This window comes from Mustela putorius, unplaced genomic scaffold, assembly GCF_011764305.1.
Source record: "Mustela putorius furo isolate JIRA1106 unplaced genomic scaffold, ASM1176430v1.1 tig00000196_pilon_pilon_pilon, whole genome shotgun sequence".
Taxonomy (NCBI): Eukaryota; Metazoa; Chordata; class Mammalia; order Carnivora; family Mustelidae; genus Mustela; species Mustela putorius.
The window spans coordinates 1,546,356-1,563,540 of NW_025421310.1; the positions used below are offsets into that span (position 1 = coordinate 1,546,356).

The 17,185-nt window shown below is 56.3% G+C and overlaps 1 protein-coding gene across 5 annotated transcripts in view; it reads left to right on the forward strand.

The window, feature by feature from the left end:
• LTBP4 (latent transforming growth factor beta binding protein 4) overlaps nt 1–14,678 on the forward strand; it is a 28,124-nt gene extending 13,446 nt beyond the window's left edge. For 4 of the 5 annotated variants that reach the window (XM_013047642.1, XM_013047639.1, XM_004776114.2 and 1 more), the window contains 20 exons: nt 31–156; nt 928–1,053; nt 1,604–1,846; nt 2,319–2,444; nt 2,533–2,652; nt 3,540–3,668; nt 3,850–3,975; nt 4,338–4,460; nt 4,627–4,758; nt 5,756–5,887; nt 5,967–6,092; nt 7,465–7,611; nt 9,118–9,384; nt 9,672–9,743; nt 10,067–10,195; nt 10,388–10,534; nt 11,393–11,545; nt 12,223–12,603; nt 13,012–13,164; nt 14,247–14,678. In XM_013047642.1, coding sequence (XP_012903096.1) covers nt 31–156; nt 928–1,053; nt 1,604–1,846; nt 2,319–2,444; nt 2,533–2,652; nt 3,540–3,668; nt 3,850–3,975; nt 4,338–4,460; nt 4,627–4,758; nt 5,756–5,887; nt 5,967–6,092; nt 7,465–7,611; nt 9,118–9,384; nt 9,672–9,743; nt 10,067–10,195; nt 10,388–10,534; nt 11,393–11,545; nt 12,223–12,603; nt 13,012–13,164; nt 14,247–14,401 — 3,113 coding nt within the window. In that variant the 3' untranslated portion in view covers nt 14,402–14,678. The remainder of the gene's footprint in view (nt 1–30; nt 157–927; nt 1,054–1,603; nt 1,847–2,318; nt 2,445–2,532; nt 2,653–3,539; nt 3,669–3,849; nt 3,976–4,337; nt 4,461–4,626; nt 4,759–5,755; nt 5,888–5,966; nt 6,093–7,464; nt 7,612–9,117; nt 9,385–9,671; nt 9,744–10,066; nt 10,196–10,387; nt 10,535–11,392; nt 11,546–12,222; nt 12,604–13,011; nt 13,165–14,246) is intronic. The other variant, XM_013047641.1, reaches the window with a different exon arrangement.
• The last annotated feature ends 2,507 nt before the right edge of the window (nt 14,679–17,185 follow it).

Consider the following 17,185-nt stretch of genomic DNA (forward strand, 5'->3'; position numbering starts at 1 on the left):
CTTCCTGACCAGCCCCGTCCATGCCCTCAGACGTGGACGAGTGTCGCCGCGTGCCCCCGCCCTGTGCCCCCGGGCGCTGTGAAAACACGCCAGGCAGCTTCCATTGCGTGTGTGGCCAGGGCTACCGAGCGGGCCCGCGGGCTGCGGAGTGCTTGGGTGAGAAATCCGCCCCGCCCAGCTTCAGGCCCCACCCCTGCCCGGGTCGCCCTCCAGCAGTTCCCTCCCTCCCGCGGTTCCCCAAGCTTCTGCTCCCGTCCCCCACCCCGCCCCCGCGATCTGCTCCCGCTCTCCCTTCGGCCCCACCACTGCCTCTTCCGCGTCCAGCCGGCTCTTCCCGTCGGGGCGGGTCCCTGCTGTACAACCGCCCGGCTCCTCTCCCGGACCCAGTCAGGCTCCGCTCCTCCCTGGCCCCGCCCCCTCCATGTTCCCGACGGGCTCCCGCCCTCCCCCCGGCTCCGCCCCTGTCCTACACCCGCGGCATCCTATCTCCTGACCGCCACGCACAATTCCCACCCTGCCGCACCTCTGCCCCGTCCTCACCCCGCACCGCCCCTTCCCTCGCTCCTGCCTTCCCTTTGTTCGGTCCCCAAAGCTGCCCTTCCCGCCCTAGCCCTGCCCAGGTCCTGCCCTCCCCACACTGCCCCCCTCGCTGTTCTCCCCGCCTTTGCCCTGGCCGGGTCCCCAGTCGTCGCCTGGTCCTCCCCCTCTCACCTGCCCTCCTCCCTCCTTCCCCGCCTACGCCTTAAACCTACCCACTCCGGGCTGTCCTACTGCCGCTGGCTCCCGCCCCAGTGTGGCCCCGGCCCAAGTTTGGCTGCGCCCGTGCCCTCCCCACCTCCCATCCTTCCTGAGCCCTCTGAAGGCGGGCATGGGGGGAGTGAGGGGGAGTATCTGCCCCAGCCTCAACCTCTGGGTTGGTGCCTGCAGACGTGGACGAGTGCCACCGCGTGCCGCCGCCGTGTGACCGGGGGCGCTGCGAGAACACGCCAGGCAGCTTCCTGTGCGTGTGCCCCGCTGGGTACCAGGCGGCTCCCCACGGTGCCGGCTGCCAGGGTGAGGAACTGGAAGGGACTGAGGGGAAGGGGGTGTGGGGGGAAGGGTAGAGCAGCAGTGATGAGGGATGGAGAAACTGAGCAATGAGGCAGGGCGAGACTGATTGCTGCGAGACGGAGGGGCCAGGTTCTAAGAGCCAGGCAGGCAGCCTGATGGCTGTAGAGACAGACTGACATGGGGATGGAGAGGCCGAGCGGTCAGAAACAGAAAAGCTGAGTCATGGAAGATGGAGAAGCAGAAGGATGGAGGATGGTGATGTCAGTTATGGGGGAAGGGGGTAGAGTTACCAATAGTGCAGAAAGAGACCAATTGATGGGGACTAGAGTTCTAGGAGGGTGACCGGAAGCTTAGGGATTGAGAAGGTAGAGGGATGGAGGACGGAGAATTTGAATAACAGAGAAGAGGAGGTAGAATGAGGCAGACAAGGAGGCGGAGTGATGGGACAGGGAGGCAGAATGATGGAGAGGGGAAAGTGAAAGTGTTGGAGGTCAGGGAGGCAGAGCAGATCGTGGGGGTGGGGTGACTCTGGCTGGCCCCTTGCCCTGGGCAGATGTGGACGAGTGCACGCAGAGCCCAGGACTTTGTGGCAGAGGGGTCTGTGAGAACCTGTCCGGCTCTTTCCGCTGTGTTTGCCCGGCTGGCTTCCGGGGCTCGGCGTGTGAAGAAGATGTGGATGAGTGTGCCCAAGAGCCACCGCCCTGCGGGCCAGGCCGCTGTGACAACACAGCGGGCTCCTTCCACTGTGCCTGCCCTGCTGGCTTCCGCTCCCGAGGGCCGGGGGCCCCGTGCCAAGGTGAGGGTCCTGGGTCCAAGTCCATTCCACTGCCACTGGCTGTGGGGACTGGAGAGAGACATGATTGGGGAGTAGAGAGACAGGATGGTGGGGCTTGGTAATGGAGAGCAGGGACACAGGAGTGGAGCTACAGAGAGGGTTTGACTCTAGAGTCTTCTCCCATTTCTCCGAATGTGAGGGTGCCCTGCGTTCCTCCTCCCTTTAGGAATGACTCATGTGCTTGTCTGGGGAGGGGACCACCCTGAGGTGGGGAGGGCAGCATGTAGGAGGTGGGGTCCTAGCTTCCCCATGGTAGCTGGAGAGACCATTGATGGGGGTCCGGGAAAGGACTCTGTTCTCCTGGGAGTGGGATGAGCCTGAGCAAAGTCCAGGAGCCTGCCTCCAGCCCGGAATGTTGGAGTAGATGGTGAAAGCAATGGGGATGATTGGGTCCAGGCCCCTTTCTCAGCCCCACTGGTCCCCTCTCCCCCAGACGTGGATGAGTGTGCCCGTAGCCCACCGCCCTGCGCCTATGGCCGGTGCGAGAACACAGAAGGCGGCTTCCAGTGTGTCTGCCCCACGGGCTTCCAACCCAATGCTGCCGGCTCCGAGTGCGAGGGTGAGACCGGGGAGGGAGGGAGGAGTGTGGATGGGTGAGGTGGGCTCTGGGCTGCTCCTTCAAGGCCACCTTCTTCCCTGCCCCCCAGATGTGGATGAGTGTGAGAATCACCTGGCCTGTCCTGGGCAGGAGTGTGTGAACTCACCCGGCTCCTTCCAGTGTAGGGCCTGTCCTGCTGGCCACCACCTGCACCATGGCCGATGCACTGGTGAGACCAAGCCCCAGCTATGACCTTAGGCCTTCATCGTGATCCATACCCTTCTAATCTGGACCTCGGTTCCCTGGACCATGACCCCCAGAGTCTGACTGTGACTCTTGACCTAGATTATGGGCCCTTGACCCGTATTGCAATTCCTGATCTGGACCATGAAACTTGACTGTGAATGTGACATCTAATTCTGTGACCCATGAACCCTCAACTTGGCTGTGACATTTGACTGTAACCATTACCCCTGCTGATAAACACTCCCTACAACCCTGATAAGCAGTTGTAACCCTTTTAAGCCTGACTGTCCCTTGACCCTGAAAGTGACCTGTGACCCCTGAAACTGACTGTGACATTTGACCTAGCCATAACTCCTGCCATAACCCCTGGCTTTCTGTGACCTTTGATCCTGTCTCTCACTGCCCCTGCCCATTCTCAGAATTCCTTCCCTGGGGCCTGATTGGGTTCATGATCCCTGACCAGACCCTGACTAGAGGCAGAATTCTGGACCCTGACTCTCACCCCTGATCCAAATTGGTCTCAGATGCCAATTACTGACTCTGACCCCTGATTCAGCAGAATGCCATCCTGTGCTCCTGGCTTGTAATACCTGGCCTCTTAACCTAATTAATTTCTGACCCCAGTCCTAGTCCAGAGTCCCTCCCTGACTCCAGGATCCTAGCACAGGGAATTCCCAGAAATCCAGATTCACAGGATTATGGTCCCTAGAATCACAGAATCTTGATGTAACCCACTCACTTCTGCCACAGAGCCTTCACCTCCTATCCATCCTGAGACACTACCCACCAACTGCTCAAGACCCCTCAGCCCCAAGGGGATCCTTGCAGTGTCCCTAAACCAGACCCCTTCTGAAACTTGCGTTCCCACAGATGTGGACGAGTGCAGCTCGGGTGCTTCCTGCGGCCCCCATGGCCACTGCACCAACACAGAAGGCTCCTTCCGCTGCAGCTGTGAGCCGGGCTACCGCTCGCCCTCTGGTCGGCCTGGGCCCTGCGCAGGTGGGTAGGGCAGGGGAGAGGGCGGAGAGAGGTCGGAGAACTTGGGAATCCTGGGGTCTGCGTTTCTCGGCAAACGCTATTGGAGAGGTGGAAGCTGGTCTGGCAGGTTGTGGGTGGGGCTTGCGGGCGGAGTTGCTCCTTGGGCGACGACCCCCGAGTCCCATCTCTCCCTGTACCCTAGATGTGAACGAGTGCCTAGAGGGCGACTTCTGTTTCCCCCACGGCGAGTGCCTCAACACCGACGGCTCCTTTGCCTGCACTTGCGCCCCCGGCTACCGGCCCGGACCCCGTGGAGCCTCTTGCCTCGGTCGGTACCCAGGCTGGGTCTGGACGGGGAAAGGGTGGGCTTACACCAAGAAAATCAGGACTAGGAGAGGGCGGAAGGCGGAGTCTGAATTTTAGGACTGAGGTCGCAAAGCTTCAAAGCCGGGAGTGTGGAGCCTCCTGGTGGCGATCAGGGAGGGGCGAGGTTTGGAGGGAAAGGGGCGGAGTCGGAGTAAGGAGTGCCGTGATTGGAGAGGGCGGGGCCTGAACCCGTCGGAGGGGAGGGGCTTGCAGAGAAAGGAGGAGCCTAAGACGGGCGGGGAAAAGAGTAGGAGGCCTCAGAGGGGCGGGGCCTGCAATGCTAAGCTGCGGAGGTGGGCGGTGGTTTCGAACCTGGTCCCGCAGACGTGGACGAGTGCAGCGAGGAGGACCTCTGCCAGAGTGGCATCTGTACCAACACCGACGGCTCCTTCGAGTGCGTCTGTCCTCCCGGACATCGCGCCGGCCCAGACCTCGCCTCCTGCCTGGGTGAGAGGCGCCCCCGGCCTGATCCCTGCCCCTTCTCTCCTACCTCTCCTTCTCTCCCATTAGGCTCCCCCCGTCTCTACTGCCTTCCTTAACTCGCTCACCTGTTCTCCTTTGCCTCCGAGACTCCCCTGCTTCCCCCATTTGACTGCTGTGCCTCCTTCCTCAGACGTGGACGAATGCCGCGAGCGGGGCCCTGCCCTGTGTGGGTCCCAGCGTTGTGAGAATTCCCCGGGTTCCTACCGCTGTGTACGAGACTGTGACCCTGGCTATCACGCAGGCCCTGAGGGCACCTGTGACGGTGAGACTACTCTCCTTCCCCACCCCTGCCCCTAGGACAAGTTGCTGGAGTCAGCTCTCTTGGGGACTTGAGGAGGAGCACCCTGCCTTCGGGACTTGAGGGGAGCGAAGAAGCCCCCAGCCTGCGCACTTAACCGTGTCTCATATCTCTGTGGTGGAAATAAGCCACCAGTGTGCCCTTGCATTTTCTCGTGGAGGTGAGGTGGGAGGATTGGGGGAGCAAATGAAATGACATGGGCTCTCTGGCTAGCAGACCTCTTATCCGTGGAAGGCTAGTTTCAGGGGATCTCATTCAAATTCCACAAGAATTCATTAAACACCTGTGTGTCAGGCACGGGGGGGGGGGGGGGTGGGTGCAACAGGCATCGAGTCAAACAAAGTCCCTGCCCTCATGGAGCTGACAGGGGATGGGGAGGGGATGGGGAGAAATAGGCAGTAAATACACAAATAGATTCAAGGTTCATTTAGCAAACACTTTGGGGGCACCTACTGAGTGTCAGGCACAGTTCTACACCTTGGGGATACAAAGCTTGGGGGGGGGGAGGTGGCAGGAGCCAGACAGACACAAGTCCCAGCATGGTGGAGTTTGTAGTCTAGGGAGGTGACAGTTGGTATGCCAAGAGACACATGGATAATATATCAAGTTTAAGAAGGAAAACAGAGCAGGATAGATGGACATAGATGATAGAACAGTAGGGAGAGGGTTGCTAGGAGGGCTCGACCTTGACACTTGAGTGAAGTGAGAGAGGGAGCCATGCAGAGAGTTGAGGGAAAAGTGTTTCTGATGGAGGGGACTGTGAGTGCAAAGGCCCTGTGGTGGGACAGTTTGGACTGTGTGAGAAATGGCAGTAAGAACTTAGAGTCTTTAGAAGCTCAGACTCCTAGAATACTAGATTTATAGAGACTTCTCAGCCACAGGAACTGGAAACAGCATCAGGATCTTGTGAATCTGGTCCTGTGACTCCCCTCCCCTCCACCCACGCCACTTTTTTTTTCAGATGTTGATGAGTGCCAAGAATATGGCTCAGCGATTTGTGGAGCCCAGCGCTGTGAGAACACTCCTGGCTCCTACCGCTGCACACCAGCCTGTGACCCTGGCTATCAACCCACGCCAGGGGGCGGCTGCCAGGGTAGGTGTCGGTCTGGCTTTGGGTGAGATGTGGAGGGGAAGGAAAGTCCAGCAAGGGCCTGACTGTCTGGTGGTTGCAGATGTGGACGAATGCCGGAATCGGTCCTTCTGCGGGGCCCACGCCGTGTGCCAGAACCTGCCCGGCTCCTTCCAGTGCCTCTGTGACCAGGGATATGAAGGGGCCAGGGACGGGCGTCACTGCGTGGGTACGGGGCTCCAGGGGGTGGATGGGTCCAGAGGGTGGGGAAGAGGTTGGTCAGGCCCTGCTCCCCTCTGCAGACCCAAACAGCTCTGAGTTCACATTTGCTGTAAATCAGTATAAACACACACACACTGGGCCTGTGGAACTTAGACTTGGAATATACATTATTTCCATATTGGTCAGGACTCCTTTTGGTTGCAAGCAACAGAAACCTGTTCATTCAGATCTTGTTTGGGGAGGGCTTAAAAAAAATACATGTGTAAAGTGTGTAAAATGCACACTAATCCTAAGTGCACATAAACATTTTCTCTTTTCCCAACATTTTGTGAGGAAAACATCTAAATGTACAGAAAATTGAAAGACCTCTAGAATGAATGTCCACATGCCCATGATCTATATTCCATTATCATTCTTTTATTTACTTTTTGGCTCACCTACCTGTCTGTAATTCATCTTCTCTCTAGGATTGGTTTAAAATTAAATCACAGGCATCAGTACATTTCTCCCTAAATTCTAAAGTATGTATAGCATTAACCAGAGTCCAGTAGGAGTTTCCAGATATTTTCACTTGAGGTTCAATTTACATACAGTGAGTTGCACAAATCCTAGTTTTTTGTGCATATATATATATACATATATATATATGTGTGTGTGTGTATATATATATATATATATATATTTTTTTTTTTTTTTAAGTGGGCTCCATGCTGAGCCAACGTGGGGCTTGAACTCACGACCCTGAAATCAAGACCTGAACTAAGATCAAGAGTCAGATGCTTAACTGACTGAGCCACCCAGGCACCCTGTGTGCAAACATAATAGGCTTTATTTCTTTGAAGAGAATTAAAATGGTGAAGTCCTAGAATGTTTAACTTGGATCCAGGGATTCTAACAAGGCTAGCTGTCTCCTCCTCTCAGCCGCTTTCCTCTGTTGTATTTATTTTCAGGCAGACACTTCACAATGACAAAGAAGGCCCTAGCACCTCCAGGCTAACATCCTTAGCTTGGCAACCCCAATGCTAAAGAGGGAGGCTCATTCTTGATATTCCTAGCAAAAGTCCCAGGACTGGCATTGATTGCCCCAGCTTGGCCACCACCCATCTCTCTGAACCAGAGAAATGCAGTAACCTGGTCGGCCATGCCTGGAACTCAGGTCTACTCGGAGTAGATTTAACCGTACTCAAAAATACATGAGTTGAAAATGGATGAGCAGAAGGCTCCCAAGGGAAATCCAGGGTTTGTCCCCCAAAGAGAAGTAAATGATGGGGTTTGAGTCATTAAAAATACCCATTACATTTGGGTGTTTCAGACTTCTAGAGCTTTGGAATCACAGACGTTTACAACCATTGACCCTCTCCTTTGTCTCTTGCTCATAGACGTGAATGAATGTGAAACGCTACAGCGTGTGTGTGGAGCTGCCCTGTGTGAGAATGTTGAAGGCTCCTTCCTCTGCGTCTGTCCTACCAGCCCTGAGGAGTTTGACCCCATGACTGGACGTTGTGTTCCCCCGCGAACTTCTGTTGGTAAGACTGATGCGTCTATTTAACTGATGGCTGCAGGGCTCAGAAAAATGATGTGATCTAACCATTCCAGGCACAGACAGCTGCCATGTTAAATGCTGTTTTAAATAACAATAAAAAAATCAAAACACATGGGTTAACACGGGTGATGGGACTCGGTGTCAGCCCTGTCCCTAACTCTACACCAGATTCTTTCATTCAACAAATGTTAATAGGGCATCCACTGCGTTTAGGCCCTATTCTAGGTCCTAGGGACACAGTAGTGATGAGGAGATATCACCAGATAGTGACAGCCAGAGAATTCAGGACTGGAAGGAGAAAGCCCAGGCCAGAGGGAACAAGGCTTTGCCAGGGCAAGGGTAGGGGATTATGGGAATCTGGAGGAGGTGCCTACCCCAGCCTGAGATGAAAGTCAGAGACAGCTTCCTATAGGAAGGGAGGTCTGAACTGAGAGCAGTAGGATGAGTAGAAATAAGCCAGGTGAAGTGGGTGAGGGAGGGCATTCTGGGCAGAGGATACAGCAAGGGCAAAGGCCTGGCAAGGCAAGTGAGGACCTGACCCGTTTGAGGATCAAAAATAAGTTCAGGGTGGCATGCTGTACAGAGCAAGGGAAGGGGTGGGGAGAAACGAGGCTACAGAAGGGATGCAGTGCCGGATCACACTGATTTACCATCTTTGGGAGGTTGGCCTTTCTTGAGGGCACTATGGCACCCACGGGAGGGTTTTGAATGGGAGAGAGGTATAATCAGATTTTAAAACCTCCCTCCAGCTGCCCTGTGAAGGTGGACTGGCGTGGGTGCTTAGGGGCTTGGATCCTAGAGAGCAGGTTGGGCCAGGGACCTGGGCAGGAGAGAAGAGGACTAGACCAAGGCAGGGGGCCGTGGGAGAGGAAGGGAGGGTGGGTGGCAGAAGGCAAGAGGCCGGTGGCCAGGCTGTAGGCTGCCTGGTGGAAGAGAAAGATGTGGGGGCGCCTGGGTGGCTCAGTGGGTTAAAGCCTTTGCCTTCGGCTCGGGTCATGATCCCAGGGTCCTGGGATTCAGCCCCACATCGGGGTCTCTGCTCAGCAGGGAGCCTGCTTCCTCCTCTCTGTCTCTGCCTGCCTCACTGCCTACTTGTGATCTCTGTCTGTCAAATAAATAAATAAAAATCTAAAAAAAAAAAATAATAACTAAAAGGGAAGAGAGAGATGTGTCCAGGCCTAAGGCTAGGTCTGGGAAGACTCTGGGGCCTGTTTAGAATGCATTGGATCTGAGGACCCAGGAGGTAAAAAGGAGGCCAGAGACACCCCCCTCCTACTCCCACTTCCCAAACTGCCCCTGGGCCATGGGCCAGACACCCGGCAGGGTGTGAACTGGGGAGGCAAGAGATGGAGAAACAACAGGGAGTGAGAATGGATGAGGACAGATGGGGAGAGGTGTGGAGTTGAGTTCTGCCTCAGTTTCCTCATCTATAATATGGGGGTGGGAGACTCAGCCCACACTGGGCTAAATTAGCCCCTTGCTTCCCTAGGCACATTCCCTGGCCCACAGCCCCAGGCTCCTGCCAGCCCAGGTCTGCCTGCCCGGCCACCTCCACCATCCCCACCCCGCCGGCCCAGCCCACCCAGGCAGGGCCCTGCAGGCAGTGGGCGCCGGGAGTGCTACTTTGATACGGCAGCCCCGGATGCTTGTGACAACATCCTGGCACGGAATGTGACGTGGCAAGAGTGCTGCTGCACCGTGGGTGAGGGCTGGGGCAGCGGCTGCCGCATTCAGCAGTGCCCCAGCACTGAGACAGGTGGGCAGGGGCTACAGGGTGGATGGAGGGCTGAGGGTTTGGGTCGAGAGAGGGGGGCATGGGACTGGGACAGCAGATGCACTGGGACATGGACTGGGGTATTGGGAACTGCACGGGCAAGGGTGAGATGCCAGCCAGGTGGGCATGAGGCCAAGAGGTGAGCACAAAGGCAGGGGGCTTGAAAACTTGGGTGATGAAGGGTGTTCCCCAGGGGCAAGAGTAAGCCCAGGACCCAGGGCAGGGGCTGGGTGTAGCGCATCTGTGCTCAGCCTTGTGTCTGTGTGCAGTGGAGTACCAGTCACTATGCCCCCATGGCCGGGGCTATCTGGCACCAAGTGGAGACCTGAGCCTCCGGAGGGGTAAGGCCAGACTTCAAGCCCCAAATCCCCTTCAACCCCCAGGGCCAGCTCAGTCTCACCAGCTGGTTCTGTTCACCTCTCTCACCTCTGTCTCTCACTGGTTCTCTGTCTCCCCCACTCCCCCACACCCCGTGCTCTCTCTAAACTCCACCTTTCCCTGTCTGTCTACCTCTGGGTCTCTGTCGCCACCTTTCGGTCCCTCTCTTACCTGGTCAAGCCTCAGAGCCACCCATTCCCCCCATCCAGCCGCCCCCCCCCCCCGCCCTGGCCCGCCCCCTTCCCTCGCTTCGTGTGGGGCACGCCTCTGACCATCCTTCCCGCAGACGTGGACGAGTGCCAGCTCTTCCGAGACCAGGTGTGCAAGAGCGGCGTGTGCGTGAACACGGCCCCGGGCTACTCATGTTACTGCAGCAACGGCTACTACTACCATGCCCAGCGACTGGAGTGCGTCGGTACGAGCCCCCCCTCCCCTCCCCTCCCCACCTCCCCGACCGTCTACCCCACCAGTCCCTGTCTGGAATGTGGCCACCGCCAGCAGGAAATCTTTCCTGGAGTCTAGACTCCATCTATCACTGTCAACGCGCTGGGCAAGTGGGAAAGGCTCGAGGGCTGCTTCCTAACCACTCCCTCCACGTCTCCCTTAGATAACGACGAGTGCGCGGACGAGGAGCCTGCGTGTGAGGGCGGCAGCTGCGTTAACACCGTGGGTTCTTACCACTGCACCTGCGAGCCCCCCCTGGTGCTGGACGGCTCCCGACGCCGCTGCGTCTCCAACGAGAGCCAGAGCCTCGGTAGCCCCGCCCCCAGACCCGCCCGTCCCGCCCCCACGCTCGGCCTTGCCCCCTCACGCCCCTAACTCTAACCCCATTTCCTCGCGGTGTCTGAGGCTCCTACAGGCGGACTGGCTTGGTGTCCGGGGGTTCTCCCGAAATCAGAGGTCCCAGGGGAGCCTGCCACTGGCTGGCCGTGTGTATCTGCAAGTTGATTATAGCCCCGGGGCCCCGGCTTCCTTTCGGCCCACTGGGTGCAACGGCGATTGGTGGCTATGGGGAATTTTATTTCTGTTATGGGACCTGGTTTTACTAAGCGCTGAAGCCGCGCTTCCTGTGATGATTTCCCTGTGTGTCTCTGTCTCTTTCCACCTCTCTGGGCTTTCTGGAATTTCTGCCACTCTCGGGGTCTTTCTAGGTCTGTTTCTTTTCATTTCTCTCTTTCCCTCTCTCTGCATCTTCGCTTTCCTGTTTTTCTTGGAGTCTCTGATTCTTGGGATGTATTTGTCTCTATCTCTTTGGGTCCTTTCTTTTTGCCCACTGACCTAAGCTCTCTTCTCCTTCCACATCCTGTTCTTACATTTCCCCCCGCCCCTCACCCCTCAAACACCCTGGGACTCCATTCAAACAATGCTCAGATATAAAAAGCAACTGCCCTTCAGAGGCTGGGCTTGGAGAGAACCCTCTCAGACCCTACCTCCTCTACGACTGCCTCATTTCAGACCAAGCCCAGGAGCTACCTCAGAGGGTCTCCGGGAGGCAGATCACAGCTAAGGAGAAGCATCTGGTGTTAGGCATCAGGTGGCTGGGTTGCTCCAAGCATTTGGGAGGATCCGATCCTGCCTGTCCCACCCTGATGCACGCTGTCTCTGCCCTCAGATGACAACCTGGGAGTGTGCTGGCAGGAAGTAGGAGCTGACCTCGTGTGTAGTCGCCCTCGGCTGGACCGCCAGGCCACTTACACAGAGTGCTGCTGCCTCTATGGCGAGGCCTGGGGCATGGACTGTGCCCTTTGCCCCGCCCAGGACTCAGGTACTACCACCTGCCTGGGCCACACCCAGGGGCCGAGACAGCCCATGAGACCCTTCCTTTCAAATCCTCTGCCCTTAGGCCCGACTCCATCATCCTGGCCCACAGACCACAGTGTACTGGACACTCACTTCCACGTGCCTAAGACCCCAGCACACAATCCCAGAGACCCCCAAAGCTTGGCTCTTAAAACCCCTGAATCCCCCAATCCTGCCCTTGGGAACACAACCCCAGGCCCAAAACCCTGGTCCTTGGTCCTCAGACCTCCAGCTCCCCTGGCTCAGATCCCTTCCTATTCATCCTGGCCCCTCAGGCCCCCCGTTCCTGTGACTCCCCAGCTCTGGTCCCTAAAACACCTTCCATCTTATTTCTCTAGGCCCCTAGTCCAAGCTCCCAGGGGTCCCCCCAAATTCCAACACTTGGACCCTGATTCCTACCAGCTGTCCTTAGTACTCTTGATCCCAGCAACTTGGAATCCCAGTCTCAGCCCTCAGCTGCCTAATCCTAGCTCCAGAACCCCTGATCCTGACCGAGAGATCCCAGCCCCCTCCTTTGAAGCCCCTCCCATGCCTCAGCCCCAAGCCCTCCTCACTCCTCTGGGCTCCTCTTTCCACACTAGGACATGAATGGTGGGTGCTGAGGCTAGCCTGGGCTAACCATGAGGCTTTTCCTGTTTACAGATGACTTTGAGGCCCTGTGTAATGTGCTGCGCCCCCCTGCATATGGTCCCCCGCGGCCAGGTGGCTTTGGACTCCCTTACGAATATGGCCCTGACCTAGGTCCACCCTACCAGGGCCTTCCCTATGGGCCTGAACTGTATCCACCAGCCGTGCTACCCTATGACCCCTACCCACCTCCTCCTGGGCCCTTCGCCCGCCGGGAGGCCCCGTACGGAGCACCACCCTTCGACATGCCTGACTTTGAGGATGATGGCGGCCCCTACAGTGACTCTGAGGCTGCCGCGCCACCTGGCCCAGGCAGCCGTTGGCGCTATCGGTCCCGCGACACGCGTGGCTCCTTCCCAGAGCCTGAGGAGTCACCTGAAGGTGGAGGCTATCCTGGTGAGCACTGCGGCCGAGGGATGGAGACTGAAATGGGGAGTTAGGGGTGCAGAGAGATGGAGACAGGGAAGAGGGAGAGAAAGAGCATGAGATCCAGAAACCCAGAGAAGCGGGGGAGGGGGCCTGGGGGGCATTGGCTCAGAGATGGGAAAACACAGATACAGTCGGAGAGAGCTACGGAGAGCCATGAAGAAGAGGGACCGAAACACCAGCAGACCAAGAGGTGAGGACCACAGGAGAGCAGAGCGAGGGAAACTTGGCCCCACAGCGCCCCCCAGAGCCCCCGAGCGGGACGCACAGTTTAGAAGAGGATACCTGGACGGGGCGTGGCCCCATGGTGGGGGTTCGAGGGATGGGAGGCTGAGACCATCCCCCACAACAACCCCGGAGTCCCCGCCTTCTCTGCAGGCACCCTGTCTGAGCCCTATGAGGGACTGGAAGCCGAGGAGTGCGGGATCTTGGACGGCTGTGCCCACGGCCGCTGCGTGCGTGTCCCTGAGGGCTTCACCTGCGACTGCTTCAGTGGTTACCGCCTGGACATGACCCGCATGGCCTGCGTCGGTGAGGGGTGGCCAGAGCCAGCCCGCGCCCGGGAGAGGGTGGACGCCCTAACTCGAGCGGGGTGGAGGGGAGTCAGAGATGTCAAGGGGTCCGGCCAGATCACAGGAAACAGGAAGGAGCTCCCGCACAGGGATGGGGCTTGCCTGCAGAAATTGAGGTCAGGCTGCGAGGACCTCAGGGGGGCTGGGCTTGAAGCAGGATCGAGGCACCCTGAAGAATCCTGCAGATGCGATCTCCCAGTCATACCTGGGGCGATTTGCTTGACCGCTTCGGAGAGCTTCCCTCTTCTCCTCTGTAGAATGGCAGTATGAGTCAGGGCTGCCTAGTTTAGGAAGCAGTAAGACAAAGTGGTTATAGACAAGGACGCCGGGGGAATTGGACAGACCTCAGGCTCAGTCTAGCAATGTGTCGTGTGACCCTGGACGGGTCATTGGCCCTTTAGTTTTTCACATTCAAAAAATGAGCATAGTTGTAGAACGCATTTCATAGAGTTGTGACCATCATCAGTACTGATTGACAGTGATACTGAGGCCTGTGTGTAAACCAAGGCTCAGAAAAGAGGACTGAGTGTCCCAAGGACTCACAGCCAAGAAATAGCAGGGGACTGAGAACTCAGACTATGAGAGCTGGCCTGAGAACTCCCTGGGCAGAAAGGGGGCTTGTTGTGTGATATTGGGCAAGGAGCTTTTCCAGGCTGGGCCTCAGTTTGCCTGTATGTCAACGGGATCACGGTACCTACCTCATAGGGTTATTAGGAGGATAAGTACATGTAATGTGCTTTAAACAGTGTCTGGTATAGAGTAAGCATTGGTTGTTGTGATATCATTATCAATATTATTTTCCTAACAAAAACCTAGTGACCTAAGGGCTACCGTCCCCATCTCACAGAACACAAAGCTGAGGCACAGACAGGTTAAGCCACCTGCCCAGGCTTACACAGCCAGCAGGTGGTAGTAGCCACAATCAACTCCAAATAGGAGGCTCAGCATTTCCACCTCTTTGCCTCAGGAGCCCCAGGGGCCAGACAAGTGGGCTACAGGGTCCCGAGGCCTGAGCAGCGCTCCCTGTACCTCCTTCTGCAGACATCAATGAGTGTGATGAAGCTGAGGCGGCCTCCCCGCTCTGTGTCAACGCACGCTGTGTCAACACCGATGGCTCCTTCCGCTGTATCTGCCGCCCAGGATTCGCACCCTCGCACCAGCCGCACCACTGCACTCCTGCCAGGCCGCGGGCCTGAGCTTCGGTGGCCCCAGGCCATTTGGTCCACGCCTGAGCACACAGGTCCCTGCCAAGCACCCTCCTGCCCGCTTGTGTTCATGAGCAGGGGGTGCCTGAAGGCCAGCAAGGAGGGACACACGAAGAATGAACCGATGGAAAGAGGGATGCCCTTCACTGCTCCTGCCACCCTCAGACCCTCCTACCAACGCTGCAGGGCCCTGGGACTAGCCCATGGGCACCTTCATGTTCCCTCTCCTTTTTATAAAAATTTTCAATTAAAAAACACCTATTTTGTACTTTGTGCTTCTGTCTGCCTATGTATCTTTCTCCTCCTATGTCTGTTTCTCTCTGGCTCTCGTCTTTCTTTTCTCTATAACACAGGGACATAGTCTCTGTGTCTGTGTCTTTATTTTTTCCTATCTCTCTAATCTCGGGAGAGATCCCCTCTCCCCACCCCCCCACCCCCGCCATGGGGTCTTGCTCAGAGGGCTCCCTCTTTTCTCAGCTAGAGGGGGCCCTAGATTTCCCCTACTCCCCAAAGTCAAAAGCTATTGTGGGACTTGGGAGGTGGTGGGGGCTGGAGCCCCTGGAGGGATGAATGGAGGAGACCTGGACCTCCAGCTAGGAGCAGGGAGTGGCTGTCCTGGTGGGTGGCCTGTGCAGGGACATGTGGAAGTGACAATGAGCTGTGTGTGTTATGCTGAAGTGTCCCGCACAGGCCTCCCTGTGACCCCTGCCTACTTTCTGGCCATGATGGTGTTAGTGGTGATGGTGGTGGCTGGGAGAGTCCAAAATTCTTCCCACAAAAAGAGCCCTGGCAAATCATAAGCTAAGGGTACAGGGAATGGTTGGGAGTGGAAGGGCTCATTGACACCGAAACAAAACAGAACGGAAGTCTCTGTGTGAGTCATTCTTCACCCACGTAGCAGTGTTAGGGTCTTTTTTTTTTTTTTTTTAAGATTTTTATTTATTTATTTGGGACAGAGAGAGGTGGGGAGGGGCAGAGGGAGAAGCAGACTACACACTGAGCGCAGAGCCTGGTGTGGGGCTCAACCTCAGAACCCTGGGATCATGACCCAAGTTGAAGGCAGACACTTAACTGACTGAGCTGGGCCGGGGGCGGGGTGGGGGGGGGAGGTGGAGGGGGTTGGCAATCCATTCTGGGATAGCAGAGGCGCTGGTAGAGGGGTCAGGACCCAGCTGGGGTAAGATCAGAGGCTGTGGATGCCCAGAGAATGCACCTGACCCAGTCTGAGAGAACATCAGGGAAGGCTTCCTGGAGGAAGAGATAGGGTTCCAAACAGTCTGTGTTGGGGGTTTATAGGTTCCTTTGAGAATCCATTGAAGCTCTGAACATTCACAGAAGAGAAACACACAAACGTAGGCAATTTCCATATTGTCCTTCCCTCGGGCACCTCTGTCTGGAAGCCCACGTTCATCCCATTTCTTCCCATGACCACCTTGCGGTATAAATGTCCCAGGAATGGGGACAGCGGTGGCCAACAGTGCTGGAAAACTTTGAGGTCGAATTCCAGCTTCCCTCTCATTCCACCCCCCGGGGTCCGGACGGTGTATCGAGGATCTAGCCTTTATCCTGCCTGTATCCCGCTCACTAATCCTCAGAACCAGCGCTATGAGGCCCTTGGCACAAATCGGGGACCAACGCGTTCTCGTTTGGAATGTCCGGAGGAAAACAGTCCGGGTGGTCAAGGCGTTCACGGGACGAGCGCCCCCGCGCCCCCTGACGGTCACTGAGCGCCGGTGCACCCCAAGCCGCTCGTGCCCCCTGGTGGCCGGTGCTCGCACAATCCTCAGTAAACATGGCCAGTTCCAGCCTTTGGTCTAGGGACTGGGGGTCGTGACCCAAATAGCGTCTGGTATAATGATTAAACTCTTCATTAAACTTCAGACCTGATTTTTTAAAGTGTACACGAATTGTAAGGTTTGAAATTCATTGCAACTCCAAATTGCAAAGTATTACTATTAAAACAATATAAAGAATGCATAAATTGCAAATTAGTGGAAGGAAAAGAAAGGCAAAAAATAGGTAAGACAAAACCAAGCCGAATATGCAGCTAGCCACTTCAAAGAAGCCTACATTAGAGGGAGTGGAATACATAGCAAAGGTGGGGACAACAGAATCACAAAATAAGATGGCAGAAGTCAATAAAATACATCGTTAATCATATACCAAAAAGTGTATTCTGCATCTAAACATTTCTGGCTACCTCCACTGCTTCTACCCACTCTATCCCTCTTCCCCGTCCTGCCTCTGCCCCTGGGCTCTCTTCCCTCACACAGTTAGTGGGACTCTGAATACCCAAGTCAGATCAGGTCCCTCCCCTGCTCAGAAACTTCCCTCGGCCCCATTTCACTCCGAGTACAAGCTAGACTCACCACTGCCGCCCTTACGACTGGGCACCATTGGCTTCCTTCACACTGTCTGACCTAATCTATCCACCCCACCTTCCTTGCTTGCTCCTCTCTAGCCCCGCCTATCTCCTTGTTGGTCCTCTAAAATACCAAACATGTTCTCACCTTGGGACCTTTGCACTAACTGTTCTGTCTGCCTGGAGAACTCTTTCCCTTTGGCTTACTCCCTCATTCCCAACGGAGAGGGGATAAATAAAGTAGGTATAGTCACACAGGGGGATCCACAGTGAGAATGACCTCAGTTGGCGAAAACTCACCCCGCTGTACACTTACAGACTGTACTGTTTCGCACGTGTGTCTACTTAAATAGACGGTTTAAAAAAAAAAAAAATGAAATGAACCTCCTTCTTCCCACCGCCCAGCTTAGGAA